This window comes from Talpa occidentalis, unplaced genomic scaffold (assembly GCF_014898055.3).
Source record: "Talpa occidentalis isolate TD23 unplaced genomic scaffold, MPIMG_talOcc4v2.1 talOcc4.17, whole genome shotgun sequence".
Classification (NCBI taxonomy): Eukaryota; Metazoa; Chordata; class Mammalia; order Eulipotyphla; family Talpidae; genus Talpa; species Talpa occidentalis.
The window spans coordinates 10420768-10441188 of record NW_023601754.1 but is presented as its reverse complement, the minus strand read 5'-3'; the positions used below and the strand labels follow the sequence as shown (position 1 = coordinate 10441188).

Sequence of the window (20421 nt, the reverse complement as noted above, 5' to 3'; positions counted from 1 at the left end):
CGGTGCTGAGGGCAGCGGACACCGACCCCCACACCCCGGCCGCACGGGCAGCTGGAGGAGCAGCGAGGCCGCGGCGCTCCCGGAGAGAGGCCGAAACCCGCCCGGCCGCCCCTCCCGGAGCGCGGAGAGGATCGGGGATGCTCCGGGCGGGTGGAGCCGAGCGAGGGGCCGGGGCACAACTCAGGGGGTGCCTCCGGGCGTGCGGAGGGCAGTGCTGGGGGCGGCCTCCCCGGGGCTGGCGCCCTGCGGGGCAAGGATACCCGGCGCGGAGCCGCGCGGCCAGGCCAGCCCGGAGCCCACGGCGCCCCGAGCCGGGCCGGAGACGCCCGGGCCGCGCCCCTCCAGGTGACTCGGAGGCGGGGCGTGACGCGTCACACCTCGCACCTCCGCTGCGGGAAGTAGTCCCCGGCCGCGCCGGCTCCGTAGGGAGCGGAAGCCCGGGGCCCTCGGAGGTTAATCCCGGGAGCGGCGGCCGCGCAGCCAATCCCTGCGCAGCAGGGCGTGGCTGCCTTGGGCCCCGCGGATCCCTCCGCCCGCCCCGGCTGTGCTGAGGCCGACGGAGCCGCCATCTTGGGTGCGGAGCTGTGATTCCTCGGCCCGTCTCTGCCGGTGGTGCGCCTGCTCGCGCGGGTGAGTGCGGCGGCCTCGGCGTCCGGGGCCTTGGCTTTTCTCCCTGTTGCGCTTCCGACGGGGACGCTCTCCACTGGGGCTAGCGATCGGGGTTCAGGCCGCCCCCGGTGGCTAGTGAAAGAAAGGGGTGGGGGACGTGGGGCCAGGTCGGCGGGCCGCGGCGGGGCTGGAGTCCGGGGCGGGCGGGGCGCGGCGGCCGAGACCCTGGCGCTGTCGGCCCCGCTCCGGGGCGTCTCTCCCCGGGGGCGGAGGCGCCGCTGCTCGGGCCCCGGCGCCGGTCGGTGACTGAGCCCGGCCTCCTCCTGCGGCGGCGACACCCCTGCCCCGCGTCTCCGGCCCGGAGAGACTTCTGGAGGCCGGGGCCTCCGGGCCCCCCCGGATCTGCGCGCCGCCCCCGGCTCCCGAGCCGGGTTCTGAGCCGCCTGGACGCGGGCCCAGGTCGGCTGGAGGCAGTTTCTGCCCATTCCTCTCGCCGAAGCAGGCGGCGGCCTCTGCCTTTTTCCAGACCCTTGCTGGGCTGCCGGGACGTCTCGAGGGGCGCCCGAGGCCCCGGCCCGAGCCCGTCCCTCTTCGGGGTGCTGGAGGCGAGGACTTGCCACTCGACCTGCAGAAAGTTTTCCGGGGCCCGGGATCCGGAGCGTTGGTTTAATGACAGGTGGAGGCGAGAGACGGCCGCTCTCTCCTGTAGCAGTAACTACTGACAGTTGGTCCCAAGGCTCTTGGGGAGTCGTCATTTTTTTCCTGTTACGCTTATGTTTGTACCCACAAGCCAAAGTGCATGGAGAATCTTGATTCTGTGGTTTTCTAGAAACCCTCTAGGATGGGAGGACTTGGTGATACCCTTCTGTGAGAGTGTAAGGATGTCGTGCCATCTCAGCGGTAGTGTTACATTTTAAAGTCACCCACTTACCTCGTTTAGTTATTGTTCTATCCGAATTAGTTGCTTTCATTCTTTTTCTCTTTTTTTTTTTTTTTTTTTTTGCCGCTGGTTTCTAAATGTTCAGAATCCCCAACTTCAGTCTACTTTATTTAAGTTCTCTTTCCTTTAAAGTCACCAGAATCAAGTCCCAATTACATGTAGTCTCTTCTGACTTCAAAAGAAAAAGACAAAACAAAACCGGGTAATTTAATAAAAATAACTGAGAATGCAGAAAAATTAGTATGCACATGAATACTAATGTCAGCATTGTTTATATGATACAGTTGTCAAAAGGTTTGGGAATTAATAAAAAGATTATTACTAGGAAATTTTAGATGGTTATAATTAAAAGATGGTTAAAAAGACTATACCAGCTATTAAGTGATAAAATGATTCAATAGCGCTCAACGTCCATTATTACAACTTTAAAGATATGCCTGAAGAAGCATTTTTAGTAAAAAGTAGAACTTGTGAATTTCAGTTATGTTTTATACATTAATTTTATTGAAAAACAAAGATACTTTAATAATGCCCACACATTTCAGTGTTTCTAATCTCTTCAAGAAAACCTCTGAATTCTAGAACCTGTACTTGTGCATTGTACTTGATGCTTTTGGTCTTTCATTAAGTTTTCTGTCTTGATTAGTTTCATCCATGAGTATCTGACTACAGTTTATTGTGTGAAAATACAGTAAACTTGGCAGTCTATAAGTGATTTTAAGAATTTGACTATATTGCTTTGGAAATGCCTTCTAGATTGTTTCTACTCATGTCATGTCTTCATAACTGCAATATGGTAGTCATACCTAAATCTGTTCATATCACTTATTTTGTAAGAAAAAAATATTCAAGGTCTGCAGAGGCAAGCCAGAATCTAATCTGGAGGGCCTCTAACTTTGAGATGGCTTTGCCAACCTCTGCGTCTGCTCTGCCAGCAGGCAACAACATCCCAGAAGGGGAAGAAAGATGGATGTCTCCCACTGCAGATAAACCTCAAAGAGAACAGTCTGCCAGTGAGAGGGACCCAAATAAGAACGTGCAGGGCTTTTGCCTCATTCCAAGTCTTGCAAAACTTGATGCGCTGAGGTTGATCTCAGGAGCTTGATGGCATTAACCTGATGGCCAAGATTTCATGACTCGCTGGCATGTCAGGATGACAACCCAGTCCTTCATCAAACATAAGACTATTCACGCTGGGAAGAAAGTAGTTGGTGCCCATGAGCTTGTTGAAAAGTGCTTTGGGCCAACTGGCAGATATGTGTTACAAGGGAGTGTACCTTATACTCTGAAGAGTGTTAGCTGAGTGGCTGTTGTACACCAAAACGTAGCTTCTCTCATTGACCAGGAGGGAGGACAAGGATAAAAAGTATAAAAGTATATCGCCTTCTATGCTAATATTTTGTTTAAATGGGTTTCTAGGTTTGTACCTGGTGCCAGGTACAGCAAGGCTGATCCAGGCCAATGCCACAAGCCAGTTAAACCTTTCAGCAAGTTGTTTGGCATGGCAGAAAACCTTCACCTTTATGCTCCCAAATGGGACAGTAGCTGAGAATACCTACTGTGTTTATTCATGCTTGGCAACATTGCTTACCTACATCACCAGATCATTGGTATAGACATGAATGAGGGGTCATCTGTCGTGTCATCAGGTTGGATGTGATACTGATTCAGGATTCATGCGCTTCAGAATGGAAGTAATGTTCACTAGAGCCTCCTGGGTCATTGCTACCACCTAGAAGAAGGAGGTTGATAGCACCTAACAGGCCAGGATACCATGCAGTGTTGTAACCAAACATCTGCCACCACAGCCTCCCTGGTATAACCCTTGAAATGAGGTGCCGCATGGTGTATTATAGTACAACCCATTGCTCAGGTTGTATTATAACGATTGTATAATTCTAACACCCAAGCTTAGGACTGTAGTTTCACAGTACATATACCTTCTTGGAAAAAAAATAAAATTTCAAGATAAAATAAATTTCAGATACAAAAATTTCCCAGTATATGAGTATCATTCTAGCCACTATTGACTATTTTCTTCTCTCTTCACTTGGTACTACTGGAGGTACAAACTCTAAAGCTGATTTCTTAGGACCTTAGGGTTTTTTTATTTTGTTGTTGTTTAGCTACTTTAGGTAGACTTTTCAGGATCTCTACTTTTGGGCATCTTACACAGTTACGAGAAATGCATTGTTAAGCAATTTTGTTCTTGTGTGAATGTCCAACTGTGCTTATACAAACCTGGATATTAATAGCCTACTACACGTTCAGGCTATGTATAGAGACTCTAGTCATGTATAAGGCCCATAGTTGGCTAAAATGTCATAGGCAGCACATGACTGTATTTTGGGCAGCAGTCCTGAGCAGTTCCCTCCTCCCTTAATGTGAATAACGTCTGTATCTATGGTTTTTACATGTTCTCTTACCCAGAATGGAGAGATGATTCAGTTTTAGAAGACTCATCCATTTGAGTGATAAGCAAGGAACTAGATGAGTTTGTTGGTGCCAATATTAAGGGTTTTGGTAAAGTGAGGGATTGGAAAGATCCAAGAAGGGCACGTGAAGCTTCTGAACAATGTGTGACATAATGGTCTTACACTAGTAAAAATAGCTGTAGTTCAGTAAATGTCAACAAGATAGGACACTGAGAAGTAGAATTGCAATCACTAGTTCTTAATCCTTTTACAGGGTTTATGTTGTAATTGTTGTTGCTCTTATAGTTATTTTTTATGTTACTTGTCCTCATTCTTTTTTTTAAATTTTTTTTAGATTTATTTATGCATATAAGAGCTGGGGCACAGGCCAGAGATGCAAGGGGGTGAGAGGATCCACCAGAGACAGTGGGGAGCAGAATAGGCACACTGACCGAAACAGACTGCTGAGGAGAGCAGCAGGCGAGACAGGAGAGGTCTGCTTTGCCATGTGGGTTTCTCTCTGGCCTGCTGGGGATTGAATTCATGCTGCAGAGGCTGTGTTTTGCGTCATAGTGCGGTGCTTAACCCCTTGCGTCACCAGGGAGGCCCTACTTGTCCTCATTCTGTGCAGCCACTCTGGAAAACAGTATGAAGGTTCCTCAATTAAAAACAACTTCCACTTTTAAGTGAGTGATTAGCTAAAGAAAGCAAAAACATTAACTCTGAAAGATACATGTACCCCCATGATCACTGAAATATTATTTACAATAGCCAGGATATAGAAAACAGGACCTAAGTGTCCATTGGTGAATGGGTGGGAAAAGAAAATGTGTATATATACAATGGAATATTTCTCACCATGAAAAAGAATTCAATCTTTCCATTTGCAACAGTATGGATGGACCTTGAGGGCATTATGCTTGAGTGAAATACATACTTTTACAGAGAAAGACATACTTTTATGATTTCACTTACATATGGAATCTTAAAAAAAAAAAAAAAAAGGCCAGGCTAATAAATAAAAAAAGTAGGACCTCCCTGGTGGTGCAAGGGGTTAAGTCTCAGCACTGTGAAGCTATCTGCAGCAGGTGCAGCATGAGTTTGATCCCCAGCCAGGGAGCTGACCCACATGGCGCAGCAGACCTCCTGTCTCGTCCACTGCTCCCCTCAGCAGTGTATTTCAGTCAGTCTGCCTGTTCTGCTCCCCACTCAGTCTCTGGTGAATCCTCTCACCCTCCTGCACCTCTTGCCTGTACCCCAGTTCTTGTATGCATAAATAAATGAATCTTTAAAAAAAATAAATACAAAGAGCACATTGGTTGCTGCCAGGAGGAGGAGAGGGCTGACATAAGGGGTGGGTGATGGGGTGAAGAGAGTCAAAAAGTACAGACTTTCACCTATAAGTCATGGGGATGTAATGTAGAGACTAGTGACTATTGTTAACCTGTACTAATATTTGAAACCTGCTGAGAGAGTAAACCTAAAAATTCTCATCAGGAAAATTTTGTAATTATGCATGGTGATGGATTTTAGTGATTATTTTTATAATATATACAAATAACAGATCGTTTTGATGAAAAAAATCTTGGTATTTTCCTGTCATGACTTGTGACTCTATTAGACCACTCAATATTGTTATATTTTATCTTTGTGACAATATCCAAACCTGGCTGAAGAGGACAAATAATAAATCCCTAAGCACCATTTTTTTCTTTGTGGCACTTAACCCCAGTTGCTTTTTTTTTTTTGTAGTTACTGTTGTGAGTAACTTTCTCTAACTAGACTATAAACTTGGTGAGGGCAGTAATTATGTCTTTTTTCCCTTACCATTATATTTCTAGGGCCTATCTCAATGTAGTAGGCAGTAAAATATATCTGTTCAAGGGTGTTAAACTATATATATATATATATATATATATATAGTGTTAGGGTTTTTATTTTTAAAGATTTATTTATTTATACAAGAACCGGGGTACAGGTCAGTGCGGGAGGGTGAGAGGATTCACCAGAGACAGAGTGGGGAACAGAACAGGCAGACTGACGAAATACACTGCTGAGGGGAGCAGTGGGCGAGAAAGGAGAGGTCTGCCGTGCCATGTGGGATTCTCGCTGGCTGGCTGGGATTGCACCTGCACTACAGAGGCTGTGGACAGCTTCACAGTGCAGAGCTCAACTGCTTGCGCCACCAGGGAGGCCAGGGAGGCCCTTGTTATGGTTTTTTTTTTTTTTTTTTTTGTGGGACCCTCGCCAGCGGCGGCTGGGGAATGAACCGGCACTGAAGAGGCTGCAGGCAGCCTCGCAGCCCAGCGCTCAACCGCTGCACCACCAGGGGAGGTCCTTGTTATGGTTTTTAAAGGCAAAATCATATAGTAGTATGTGATTAAGATGTCCTCTTGGGGGTAAAAATCACTTCTGTTTGAGAATCACTTTAGAATTTTAGTCTTTGCCAAAAAGTACTGTAGTTACCACTTTTTTTTCAATATAATATATCCTTTTGGGGGCAAGGATTGTGCCTTTTTAGGTCCAATATATACCCAGTGTCTGACATGGAGATACCCAGTAAATATTTACTGAATGGATAAACATAATTCAGTATAATGAATCCAGATATTGTGTGTCACACATACAAGCCCCATTGCAAACTGGGTTACATTAAATGTAGGATAAAGTCTTCTGAAGATAATTTCACTAAAGGAAAATAGTCTGCCTTTTCTGTTTATGCGTACGTGTACCAGTGTTCCTAGTATTGTTCTTCAACTTACATAAATTTTGTTTTCCTGTTCCATGGTACTTTGTTAGACCTAGCTTTTATTTGGACACTATATGATCTGAAGTTCAAATCCAGAATTGAGAGAAATAGAAATTGTCCAGAATTGAGAGAAAAAGAAATTGTGCATCTTGAAATGGAATGCACAGTGGTCAGTACACAATGGTATACACTAAAGTGTTGTGGGTGAGGGGGTGGTTTTGTTGACTGTTCAGTGAAAACTTCGGTAAATAGTCTGTTGTTGGATTTTATAGTGTGCCCCCCCCCCCCCCCGCTTTGGCCTTTTCACCCTTTGTTTCTCTCTCATAATTTTAAACTCTTTTTTTTGTTAGTGTTGTTTTTTAAAATTGAGGTGTAATGTTGGTTAATAAAATGATTCAAAGGTACAGGTTCATGCCTCGTCAAATGTGTTACCATACCACAGCTACCACCAGGGCACCATTGGTTGGCCACCTTAGTCCATTGGACTTCTCTCCCTTTAGAGTCCCCTGTATCTCTGCACATAAGATGTTAATGTTATTTCTGTGATCTCGGGCAACACCTTTTTCCCATAGGCTGAGACTTGATAGGAGGATTTGAGGAATTGTGAGAATATGCTTGAATTTGAATCTAATTTTGATCGCATCACTACTCCTGATGAGATTTTTGGGGTAGTTAGACCACTTTTATACCAATACATAGATACTCATTTTTCATTCATCACCAGGTTCTTTCAGCTGTGCCTTCAAAATAGATCTCAAGTTTAATCACTTCAGTTACCATTACTACTAATTACCCCAGTCTGAGTTATTTCCATCTCTTCTGTGGTCTATAGGAAGAGTCGTCTTGGTCCTGCTTCCATTATTATCTATTATCCCCCAATTAGTTATCCACACAACAGCCTAAATGATCCTTTAAAATGTGAATTAGGTCATGTCATTTGCCAGATCATGTCTTAATATCAGAATGGCATTAGGAAACCATTCTGGTTTATAGTGTCAAATAATCTATTTTTAAACTGTTTTTAGTTTCTGAACTAAGTGTAACTTGAAAATTGTCACTGTGCTTATCTTTTTCCAGGAGGAACAGCACAGCATGCTGGGCTCTGGATTTAAAGCTGAGCGTTTACGAGTCAATTTGAGATTAGTCATAAATCGTCTCAAACTGCTGGAGAAAAAAAAAAGTAAGTACTGCGTGATTGTCTTATATTTTCTTTCCTAAAATATGCCATTGGAGTCTAGCACCCCAATATTTGCTCATTCAGTCTAGTACTGTAAAGTTTTAGGGATCCCATAGCTTTTTAAGACTTAAATACATTTCTGCCCCACTCTGTGAGTAAGACCGAATCACTTTATTTCAGGGAAAGGGGCATATTCTGGTGCTGTGGAGTAAATAATATGGTGGAAGTTTTTGGCTACACAAATAATAGTGTTACCTAGACAAAGTAGCAAGGTAAAGACTAGATGGGATAGGATTAGATTTGCTCAGGGAGCCTGAGCAAGGATGTAGTAGGAATATCTCCTCCTCTCTGTGGGGGTGGCGGTCTATGTGTAGACCAGGGCGCAGTGTACTGCTGCTGCATGACTGTCATTGGACTTGTGCCTTAGCGGAACTGGCCCAGAAAGCAAGAAAAGAGATTGCCGACTACCTGGCTGCTGGGAAAGATGAACGAGCCCGGATCCGAGTGGAGCACATTATCCGAGAAGACTACCTCGTGGAGGCCATGGAGATCCTGGAGTTGTATTGTGACCTGCTGCTGGCTCGGTTTGGCCTCATTCAGTCTATGAAGTAAGATAAAGTGTATGAAGTAAGATAAAGCTCTATTGAGCTTTAAAAATTATACCTCCACTGAGGTATAATTGACAGAGAAAAAACTATACATATTTTAATATATCGTTTGATGAGTTTGGACATGTGCATACACCTGTCTACCATCCCCACAATCAAGGTAATAAACATTTATCATCTCCAACCTTTGCCAGTTTCCACCTGGTTTCCTTTGCCAGTCCCCACCTTTTTTTTTTGGTAAGAGCACTTAACATGAGCTCTAGCCTGTCAGCAGCTTTTAAGTGCATAATATATTGTTGTTTACTTGAGGCATAATATAATACAGCAGATGTCTGGCATTTAGTCATCTTGTATAACTTTAATGAAGTGAGCTATTTTGAGTCAACAATCTAATTGGAGAAAAAGGGAAGGTAACACTAAGGGGCTTTACAGACCACCTTATTTCTTACTATTTGCTTGAAGGCCTGATCTTAACATAGACAACTGTTGAAAACAAAATACAGAATCTGAAATCAGAGACTTAGGTTTGGGTATTGACACATATGTTTTCTGAATTTTAACCTTGGACTCATCCCTTAGTTTGAGATTCCCCAAAAGTAAAATAGGATGATGAGAATGACTGGAAGACTAGAGTTATTGTGAGAATTCTGTGAGATTTGTGAGGTGGCTTTAGAGGCTATCAAGCATATAATACAGATGCTAGGGTTTTGTTGGTTTGTTTTAAAGAATGTTAAATTTTATTTTTACCCTTTAGGGAGCTAGATCCTGGTCTGGCTGAATCTGTGTCTACATTGATCTGGGCTGCTCCTCGACTCCAGTCAGAAGTGGCGGAGTTGAAAATAGTGAGTACATATGGTTTCAGTGATGGATATAGTTTTTCATTTTGTTAAAAAGCTTGGTTGTCATAAATCATTTCTAATTACTTGACCAGATGCGTTGTGCCCTTCTCAAGTTGCCTTTGAAATAGATTTTGAATATTTGCTTTTTCTTCCTTTTCGGGCCTTTTATTATAAAATAATGTTTTGTAAACTTGAATAATTTTTTTAAGGAGCAAACTTTCATGTGCCCCCCAAGTACATATTCCATAATTTCTTTTTTTTTTTAAAGAATTTTTTTTATAGAGGCATGTTTTTATTTATTTGTTTGTTTGTTTGTTTTTGTTTATACACGCACTGGGTACAGTCAGAAGCGCGGGAGGGTGAGAGAATTCACCAGAGCCAGAGCGGGGAGCAGAGCAGGCAGAAGGACCGAAGTACACTGCTGAGGGGAGCAGCGGGCGGCAGGAGAGGGCGCGCCATGTGGGGCCCTCCTCCGGTGGCCGGGGAGCAGCCGGGGATCGAACCGGCGCTGTAGAGGCTGCAGGCAGCTTCGCAACCCAGCGCTCAACCGCTGCGCCACCGGGGAGGCCCCATAATTTCTTTACTGTCATCCATCGATGGGCATTTAGGTTGATTCCATGACTGGACTGTTGTGAATTCTGTTGCTGTGAACATGAGAGTACTTAAGTGGTCTCACATTTACAGTTTTCATATTTTTATGTAAATCCTAAAAGTGGTATTGCTGGATCATATGGTATATTCATTTTTATTTTTTTGAGTAATCTCCATACCATTTTCTGTAGAGACTGCTCCAGTTTATATTTCCACCAACAGTGGATGAATGAATGTTCCTTTTTCTCTACATCATTTCTTGCTAGCACTTGTTTCTAGTCTTTTTGATCTAGGTCATTCTCACAGGGGTGAGATGATATAGTTCATGGCTTTGACATGCATTTTCTTTTTTTTTTTTTTAAGATTTATTTATGTATACAATAACTGGGGTACAAGCCAGAGGTATGGGGGGAGGGTGCGAGGACCCACCAGAGACAGAGAGGGGAACAGAACAGGCGGATTGACTGAAATATACTGCTGAGGGGAGCAGTGGGCGAGTCAGGAGAGGTCTGCTGTGCCATATGGGTCAGTTCCCTGGCCAGGGATCGAACTCATGCTACAGTGGCTATGGATAGCTTCATAGGTTGCAGCTTAACCCCTTGTGACACCAGGGAGTCCCTGATATGCATTTTCCTTATAATTGATGTTGAGCATTTCTTCCATGTCTGTGGGCCATCTGTATGTCTTTTTGGGGAGTGTCTATTTAGGTCTTTTGCCTGTTTTGAGTGGATCTTTTGGTATTGTTACTGAGTTCTTCATATAGTTTGGTAAATAGCCCTTCCTTGGATGTTTGATGTGCAAATATCTTCTTCCAGTTCATAGGGAAGGCATCTAATTCTTTTTTTCTTTTCTTTTGGCATCTAATTCTTATATAAACTTCTAAATTCATTCTCATTTTCAGTTCTCTTATACTACTTTATACAAAGTTAATTCCAGATGAAACCAAAATTTACATGTTATTTATTTTTAAGATTTATTTTTATCTATTTATGCATATAAGAACTGGGGTGTAGACCAGAGGTGCTGGGGGTGGGGTGGGGGGGAGGAGGTGTTTGTGTGTGAAAGGATTCACCAGAGACAAGAGTGGGGAGCGGAACAGGTGGATCTACTGCTGAGGGGAGCAGCAGGCGAGACAGAGGTCTGCTGCGCCATATGTGGGTTAGCTGTCAGGCCGCAGTGGTGATAGTAGAGACTTAACCCCTGGGCCACCAGGAACCTCCCCTTACCCCCCTTATTTTAAAGCTCTTTAGTAGCTTTCTGTTGTTTCTGTGATAGAAAGGAGACGCCTAACATGGTAGGTATACCACCACCCTACCTTACTCTCCCTGCCACATTCCTCCCTCAGGCTCTGCATCAGAGTCTTTATTTTGGCTTGATGATTGGCCCTTTTTTTCAGCCAGAGGCCTTTTAATATGCTCTTGTCTTTTTCAAGGAGTGCTCATCATTCCCCTCCTTTATCCTTTCCATTTTGGTGAAGTATCACTGTTCCATAAACCTCAGCTGACTTTTCTGATCAGATCTGATTCTTCTGCTATAAACCATTAATAGCATGTTTTACTTTTCCTTGGTTGCACTTAACCACAGTGTCATTCTGTTTGTACCATTAGTTGTATGATTTAATAGTGACTTTTCCACAGAGACTGTAAAAGACTATATAATATTTTGAGTGCGTATTATAATGATCATAATAGCTTTGGTACATAGTTGTGGCTCCATAGGTTGAGAAATATCTGAATTGAAAGCTTGAGGCATTCTCTAGGCACAGCTTCCACGTTTATTTACTGTTCCTTTTTCTCTATAGGTTGCTGATCAGCTCTGTGCCAAGTACAGCAAGGAATATGGAAAGTTATGTAGGACCAACCAGATTGGAACTGTGAATGACCGGGTAACAAACATACTTGTTAAACATGAACAGTGGGCAGGGTGAAGGCAGGTTATTTTTCTTGCCTGCAGTGATTCTAGGGGGTGCCACTACCGTGGCGGAGTTAGTCTAGGCTGCACATTTCATAGTGAGAGTGAGATGGTGGCTCTCTGGGGCAGTGCAGTCAACTTAACCCCTGTCCCGTACCTCTGATTGTGAGGTCCTCTGTGTCCCTTGTGATTTGTGGTGAAAAGAAATATTTAACTGGTATGAGCCTCATGTTTTCCCACCATTTACCTAAAAATGAGAGGAGCGAAGTAAGACATATTAGGCTTAACCTGGTTGGTATAGCTTCATATTAACTGTGGGTCTTTTACTTACACAGCTAATGCACAAACTGAGTGTGGAAGCCCCACCCAAAATCCTGGTGGAAAGATACCTGATTGAAATTGCCAAGAACTACAATGTGCCCTATGAGCCTGACTCTGTGGTCATGGTAAGTCCAGTCTTTCAGACTGGAAAATGCCCATATTCTAACCCAAGTTTGTGTGGGAGTTTATGTCTTGCATATTTGTATTTTTGTTTGGGTGACTGAAAGAACTCTGAAAAAGTACAAACTTGAGTCAAATACAAAGCAATTCATTATTGCTGTTCTTCCATGAAGTTCAAGGAATTGAGAATCTCCCTTATATTTCTAACAAGAAATACCCCAAGTCCAAATGAGATCCTGAAACTTATTGGGTCCCAGCCATGTGTCAGACATTGCACAAAAAGTTGCCAGTACAAAGACACATAATAATGAGGGCTTTTCTGCAGAGGCTCACAGTGTAAGGAGGCCGGATGAGCAAAAAAATAATCAAGCAGCAGTTAAGGTTGATGGGATGCTCTGGTTTGCTGCTCAGGCACCTTTCCCCCACTGTAAACACACGCATTCTTTAGGACAGCAGCATTATTTCCCGAACTTCTGGGAGTGTTGGTGACTAGTGGCTCATTCACAGCTGAGTGTCCAGCAGGGCGGGGGTCAAGGACAACTGCAGCAGGTACAACCTAGCTTCTCCCTCCACCCAGCCTTGCCTCATTCACTTCTCCACAGGTCTTTGTCCCATGACACCTTCCTGGGGAACCTGGCCTGAAGTGTGGTTTTACAGTGTGGGTTTCTTTCTCTTTCTCAGGCAGAAGCTCCTCCTGGGGTAGAGACAGATCTTATTGATGTTGGATTCACAGATTATGTGAAGAAAGGGGGCTCTGGAAGAGGAGGAGGAGGGGGCGGATTCACAGCACCAGTTGGTGGACCTGATGGAACAGTGCCAATGCCAATGCCAATGCCAATGCCATCTCCAAATACTCCTTTCTCGTACCCACTTCCAAAGGGACCGGTAAGTACACATGTAAATCAGTACAGGTGTAAAGTATAGAAAATGTAACAGATGACGAGTTGGTTCTGTAAATATATTTAGGAATTGTAGGTTGTCAAGAGGATTTAACAGTAAGAACATTTGGTATTAGAACTTAGTACTGATTGGGATTGACAGGAAATCTTTTGGTTCAACTGTAGTTAATGAAGTGGGGAAAATCTGGAGAGATGGTGCTACGAAAAATCCATAGGTTCCCTGGACATCTTTGGGATCTGTTATGGGAACACTAATAGCTTTTTCTGAAAAGTGAGTAACAACCACTTATTACTAGATAGAAAAGCTTCCTTTGTAGAAAAGCTAATGATCATTGCTACTACAAATGTCTGAATAGAGTTTTTCCCTTTTAGACAGAGGAGCAATTGATTTAATAATTTAAAAAATTTTTAAAAATCTAGATTCCTTCTGATCATATGTAAAGACCAAATATAATCTGAAGCATTCCAGATTTTTAAAAATGTCTTCCTATATATAATATATTCTATATATTATATATGTATTTCTCCTGTCCATACACAAACCTTAGAAATTACAAGTCGGGGGCAGTATTTCTGATATTGCCTTTCTCCTCTTGCAGTCAGATTTCAATGGATTGCCAATGGGGACTTTTCCCAATATTCATCCACCTCAGATACCAGCAACTCCCCCATCATATGAATCTGTAAGTGCCCCAGCCTCTTTTATAAGCAGCAGGAGAGTGAATCCCGTGAAGAGAGCAAAATGATGGCTACAGGGAAGGCAAAATTTTGATCAACTTCTAGTACCAACAATCCTTTTGCTTTGGATTCTTATGTTGCTTAACCATTACCCTGGAAATGTGGAGTGGTGATGGGGGCAGCATTATTGGTGGCAATGCTTTGTCTGCAGTTAAGCCAGGAATCAGAGGGGTGCTGCAGATCTCCTAGAAAATTCCAGTAGGGTACTTAACTTTTTCTTTTTCTTTCTTGGAATGACTAGACAGAAACACAGTAAGCTGGTGTTTATATTTTAATCTTGTAGTTAAAACTGACTATATACAGCTAATATGGAAGTGATGTCTTGAACTGTAGGTGATTATAACAGCTTTGGTTTATAATTAGATGACTTGTTTTCTTCCAGCCTTGTTTCCTCAGCTAATGTGTGCCTTTTGAGACCTGCTCCATCTGATCAATTTACTGAGAAAACAAACTAGGCACATGCTGTGGACATTACATACAGAGATGCCCTGAACATAGCAATGTTCCTGAACTTGCTTATTAGTGTTTCCTTTGATTTTTATCTTGGACCTGAAAGTTTATGTTTTGGTTTTCAACATGTTGTAGGATTGTCCACAACTATTTGTAGGAATGAGGTGTAAGATAATCAACATTTGAGTACTCGGTTCTTGGAGTGGTTTAATTCTTTCTCTCTGGATGGAAGGTGAAGGTGCCAAATTTAAGAGAGGTGTGATGGTGCTATAAGCTTTTTCTTTGCTTGGCAGTTAAGAATTCAGCATGGTATCTCTCTGGTTGGAATATCAGAGAAAAGTACAAGGGATGGAAGGATGTTTTCTTTGTAGCAGGTTCTGTTGCTTCTGCTGAGCTGCTTGGCTTTTGAAAAACATAGGGACATTTGGTACTGGTATTTTTCCCAGTGATACCATTCTCCTGTGGTAACAATCTTTGTGTTTCAGGTTGATGACAATGCTGATATGAATGTCTCTTCTGCACAGATTGTTGGTAAGTGTCAGTCAGAAACCTTCAAGGGTCATAGCTGAACTCTCTGCTGCTGTTTTCTCATTACTGTTCCCCCCTCAGGATGGTTTTCTTGTTCTTGGCATTCTCCCCACACACCCTGTCCTCTTCCCCCTGCAGTATGGCAGAACAGAACTCAGGATTACCCTCTTCCACAAAGAAGAGACTTTTCTCGGTCTTCGCCCTGCCCCCGCAAGTCCCAAGTCTCCTGTTTATATTAGCAGCATCACTCTAGTTTTCAGTCACGCTCAAGTTCTTTATGCTCCCGCTGCTTCAGCCTCCATTATGTCAGGAAATACCTCTTTTTTAAATGGGACCGTTAAAGAGGAGAAGTAGGCAAAAATCATAAATGAACATAGCTCAATGACTTCACAAAAATCCACTCAAAATAAAACACTTCCAGAGGGGAGATAAAATTGGAGGCAGTTTTGAGATACAAAAGTCTGTTTTTTTTTTTTTTTTTATAGAGGCATGCTTTATTTATTTATTTATTTATTTATTTATTTATTTTGTTTGTTTGTTTTGTTTATACATGCACTGGGTACAGTCAGAAGCGCGGGAGGGTGAGAGAATTCACCAGAGCCAGAGCGGGGAGCAGAGCAGGCAGAAGGACTGAAGTACACTGCTGAGGGGAGCAGCGGGCGGCAGGAGAGGTCTGCGCGCCATGTGGGACCCTCCTCCGGAGGCTGGGAGCAGCCGGGGATCGAACCGGTACCGCAGAGGTTGCGGGCAGCTTCGCAACCGAGTGCTCAACCGCTGCGCCACCGGGGAGGCCCCAAAAGTCTGTTTTTAAGAACCTAAGCAAAACATAACAAAAGCAGATCCTTGAATGACGTTTCATTCAACACTTGCCAAGCTCTAACATAGGCAATTAGATCATCGTAATGAGATGGCATTATTTGCGGACTTGCTATATATATGTGTGTATGTGTATATACCCTGTAACTGCCACCGTAGGAAAGGTAGAGAGTATTTCCATCACCCCAAAAAGCCACCTCCAAAGGTAAGCACTTCTATTTTCTAAAACTATAGTTTAGGTTTTCCTGTTCTAGACCTTACATAGAAATGGGAATGCACAGTATATAGAGGGGAATGATTTTAACTTGTAAAATATAGAAAGCCAGAAATACATATCATATCCTGTGAAAGGGAACCATTTATTTAAATGTATCCCTGTGTACCAAGTCTTAAGCACTATAATTCTTAAGAGAAAGTGAAACTTTTTCCTCACCAATAGGAAATAAAGCAGCTAGGAGTCAGTTCCAGTTAGAGAATGTAGCTCTTAACTGTCCTGCAGATTTGACCTTTAAAAATTAATGTTTCTGCCAAAGGGGTTTGTGGGCTTTGAGGATCTGAGACACTTCTCTGGTGTTTGTAACTCTGCTTCTTACCCTAAATTAATTAGGTCCTGGACCCAAACCAGAAGCCTCTACAAAGCCCCCTCCTAGACCTGTGGACGTATCTTATGACAACTTTGTGCTACCAGAGTTGCCATCTGTGCCAGACACACTACCAACTGCGTCGGCTGGTGCCAATACCTCAGCATCTGAGGACATTGACTTTGATGATCTTTCCCGGAGATTTGAAGAGTTGAAAAAGAAAACATAGGCCTCTTAAACCAGACAGTGTCCAAGTTCTGGGAGTTGAGACTGAGCAGTTTTTCCTTGTAACAAAGAATCTCCATGAAATTCTGTTTCATCTCTTAACCATCACTGAGCACACTCCTTCTGGGCTCTCTTCCTGCTCTACCAGATTCTGCTGCTTTCCAGTTCTTTGTTGCTCCTAAGAGACTATCGGTTGGACACTCTGAGGCTGGAGCAGCCAGCTCCTGGCGCCTGTGCTTGTCCATTTCCCGTCCATGTGGTCCCAGGTTCTCTCCTTGCCCATCCCGCCACCCGTCCAGAAGGGTGTGAGAAGGTGTAAGCACTGTGGGGAGAGCTTGCAAGGTGGCTGGGCAACGAAGAAGAGCACTTCATGAGTCTCAGCCCTGTGCTGAGATTCTAGACCTAGAAACAAACCGCTCTATTGAGTGGGATTCATGGTTAGTGAGAATCAAGGCCAAGTTGTGTATTTTCTCACTCGAATAGGAATGGGAGAGAAAATGACTCAGGAAGCCATTGTCACAGTTCTTGGAAGCTGGGTCCTCTCACTGACATATACACTACTCCTTGCTGCAGGGCACTGTCCCACCTGGATCCAGTGGCAAAAGTTTATTTGGAAAGTTGAAGGCCTCTCTTAGTTCTACTGGATTCTCAGGGAGCCCTCTGTGGCCTTTTGCTTTATTTTGAGTGCTGTTTTCCTTTTACCACAGGACAGCACTGTAAATTCCTGTTTTTCCCTATAGCGTGTTCTGTTGGATTACTGGCAAAGGAAGGTCAGGCCACATACTGGACAGAAGTCACCATTCAAGATTAAGGTGGGCTTCCAGTTGCCTTAATAGAAGTACTCAAGTTTCTTGGGTAGTGAGCTGGAAAGCCTACAGGAGAAGAGGGGTTCCTGTTTTCATTTGAAAACTTTATAATTAAGAGAACCTTTAAAAATTGATCTCAGATACGATTTCGGTGCCCATGTGGCTGTAGTAGTTCATTGCTTTCCTGGATAGAAGAGACTTACTGTTACCTACATGCTCCTCTGCCCCCGTAGCTGAGACCATCCTTCACAGGGATGGCTTTGGGATTGGAAGGTAAGACTTTGGCTCCTGTGTAGCATATCTGTACACTTCAAGCAACTTTAATGTTTTTGATTGGTTTGTATCTCTAGCTCAGTAGGTGACAATAAAAGTAAAGATTCTGTGCTCTGCTTTCTCTACTGCATTTTCAAATGATGAGGTATCAATTTGGGTTTTAGTGGAGAGTATTTTATTTAATTTTTTTTTTTTAAGAGGCATGTATTTTTATTTATTTGTTTGTTTGTTTATACATGCACTGGGTACAGTCAGAAGCGCGGGAGGGTGAGAGAATCCACCAGAGCCAGAGCAGGGAGCAGAGCAGGCAGAAGGACCGAAGTACACTGCTGAGGGGAGCAGCGGGCGGCAGGAGAGGTCTGCGCGCCAGGTGGGACCCTCCTCTGGTGGCCAGGGAGCAGCCAGGGATCGAACCGGCGCTGCAGAGGCTGTGGGCAGCTTCGCAACCCAGTGCTCAACCGCTGCGCCACTGGGGAGGCCCCAGTGGAGAGTATTTTAAACAAAAGACCATGCTAGCACAAGCCAGAGCCAGACCTCACCGTTGGCTCCCTAGGTAATGCAGAGGCCTGCAGTAATAAGAAGCCCATTTCCATTGCTTTCTCCATCGTGTATTTATGCCTGATGTCATCTGTGAGTTTGCTTGGTTACTGTTACAGGTAACAGCCCTAGTATAGGACTCCCTATCAGCCAAATCTCAGGCTTTTTATCTTTTATTTTTAATAAGCTGCAGTGAGGTCACATCTGACTCATTCTTGGAACATAGGTGGTGAGTGTTCTTTGGCAGCAGAGGTGGTTGATCTTGTATCACTCTTGCAGCTTTAACCTTTTCCTAATAGTGCCAAGTACTTGTTGCCAAGGGGATTTTGACTCCTTGCTAACAATTAAAACTTCTAAGTTAGATCATGCAAAGATAAGTAGTAAGCCAGACTAAGTAAATTAGAATAGTTCACCTTTTAAAACTTCATTGTGTTCTGTTGCACTGGATTCCTAACAAACTCGAGAGCTTCTGTAGCAGCACGTTTATCAGTGTAGCTTCTTTCCGAGTCTGTTTGAAAGCAAAAAGGTAAGGAATTGTTGCTAATGTTAGAGAAAAGTACCAAAGATACAAAGAAATTGTAAATATAAATAGTGAAGATACTATTTTGTTTAATTTACTGTCAGGCATTGGAATGATAGGTTTTGCTACCTAGTGGTTGAGGGCAAGCTCTTTAGAGGATAGTGGCTAGAGCACTTGGCAATTTGGGTTTCCCCAGAAAATGGTTGGCAGAGCAATGATGACAAATAAAAAGGGATATGCTGATAAGCTACATGGTCAGCCTATAATCTAACAGCAGTATAGTTGAGCTTTTCCAGTGATAAAGCATCATGATATAATTTATTTTGCAATTACCAAGTTAGAGAATTACCTACCTTAAGGGACTTTCTTTCTTTACCAAAAGTCATTAGAATGGCAGAAACAAAAAGGTTAATGATCACAAGTCCCATCAAGATCACACTGGTGAGGATCAGGAAGACACCCAGGACTGGGTCTAAAGCAATAACCTGGAAAGACAATAAAACACTTTTGAGTTTAAACACTGACAAATTAATTCTACTTAAAAAAGGTAAGTTAACGTGCTAATGTTTGGATATACTCACATAAAATAAACTGGTGGTAACCAAGGAGAAAAGCAAAAATATTAAGAAAAATACTTTTGAGTGGACAGAAGAACAAGAAGGATAACTAAGGGTATAAAAATGTGATTTCAGGGCTTTCAAAAGAAAACAGGTGAGTTGCAATGGAATTATAAATGATTTGCAGCCCATGTAAATTTAGGCAATTCTGGAAAATACAAACTAAATGTGGAAGCTTCAAAGAGTGAATTCAAGAATAAATACATGCCAGAAATGATAATGAAAACTCTGCCATACCAGGAACCTTCTATTCTAAACAGAGAAACATTCCAATAAAATCTTAACAGGTTAGCTAGAGAAAACAGGCCTTTACTATGGGTTTAAAAAGTTTTGTTTTGTTTTTCCATTTTATTTTTAGAAGTGTCTGAATTTGGCCTTTTTTTTTTTTTTTTTTTTTGCTTTTCAGCATAAGGTCTTTCAAATTTAGGGCTTATTAAAATTAAGTTTCCTTAACATTCTTTTTACATTTAATAAATGGTGTTTAAAATTTGTTAGCTTATCCAATTAATTACCTTTCGAGTCTAGGTTATCAGAATAAGCCTTGATAAAAATCTTGCTAATTTTATAAATTTGAACTGTGTTTTTGTTCCCCTGATCAAAACTATTCAATATATGTGCTAGTGTTTGGGCTCCAAACCTTAGGAGATTCCTAGCTTTACCTTTTTTTTTTTTTTTTAAAGATTTATTTATGCATACAAGAACTAAGGTACAGGCCAGAGGTGCAGGGGGGTGGTTTGCGGGGAGGGTAGAGTGGGGCGAGAGGATTCACCAGAGACAGAGTTGGGAACAGAACAGGCAGACTGACTGAAATACACTGCTGAGGGGAGCAGCAGGCAAGTCAGGAGAGGTCTGCTGCACCATGTGGGTAGCTCCCTGGCTGGCTGGGGATTGAACTGGTGCTGCAGAGGCTGCAGACAGCTTCACAGTGCTTTGCTTAACCCCTTGCGCCACCAGGGAGGCCCCACCTAAATTTACCTTTTAAGTTGGAAGGCTGAGGTGTATATTGGTAGTCCTTTGGGGAAAAGAATCCACTCTATGAAATAAGTATATATTGATTATAAACAGAGTTCAACCTAGAACTATACCTCCCTATTTTTTAAAGTCAAACTTCTATTGTACACTTGAAAGGGCCATAGAGAAAGAAGCAGCAAA

The 20421-nt window shown here is 43.1% G+C and overlaps 2 protein-coding genes across 18 annotated transcripts in view; one reads left to right on the top strand and one right to left on the bottom strand.

The window, feature by feature from the left end:
- PKD1L3 (polycystin 1 like 3, transient receptor potential channel interacting) overlaps positions 1-20421 on the bottom strand; it is a 77539-nt gene that overhangs the window by 4638 nt on the left and 52480 nt on the right. For 6 of the 16 annotated variants that reach the window (XR_008552419.1, XR_008552414.1, XR_008552420.1 and 3 more), the window contains 5 exons: positions 19006-19137; positions 18546-18640; positions 8358-8490; positions 3141-3281; positions 1309-1721 (listed from right to left, as the gene is read on the bottom strand). Coding sequence is in view for 7 of the 16 variants with exons in the window: in XM_054696966.1 (XP_054552941.1) it covers positions 18557-18640; positions 19006-19137 (216 nt within the window). In the remaining 9 variants the exon portion in view is untranslated. Of the gene's footprint in view, positions 1-1308; positions 1722-3140; positions 3282-4415; positions 4600-7964; positions 7975-8282; positions 8491-14179; positions 15027-15568; positions 15710-17924; positions 18470-18545; positions 18641-19005; positions 19138-20244; positions 20303-20421 lie in introns of those variants that run through there. The other 10 variants (XM_054696972.1, XM_054696967.1, XR_008552416.1 and 7 more) reach the window with 9 other exon arrangements.
- On the top strand, positions 533-17921 carry IST1 (IST1 factor associated with ESCRT-III). Of its 2 annotated transcripts, XM_037516055.2 has the most exons (10): positions 533-630; positions 7790-7892; positions 8317-8497; positions 9252-9339; positions 11729-11812; positions 12174-12284; positions 12961-13164; positions 13778-13861; positions 14852-14897; positions 16318-17921. In XM_037516055.2, exons 2-10 carry the CDS (start codon positions 7805-7807, stop codon positions 16518-16520), a joined length of 1089 nt encoding a protein of 362 aa, XP_037371952.1. In that variant the 5' UTR covers positions 533-630; positions 7790-7804; the 3' UTR covers positions 16521-17921. The 2 variants fall into 2 exon arrangements, with proteins under 2 accessions (XP_037371952.1, XP_037371954.1); XM_037516057.2 differs by lacking the exon at positions 13778-13861 and having other exon boundaries at positions 16318-17920.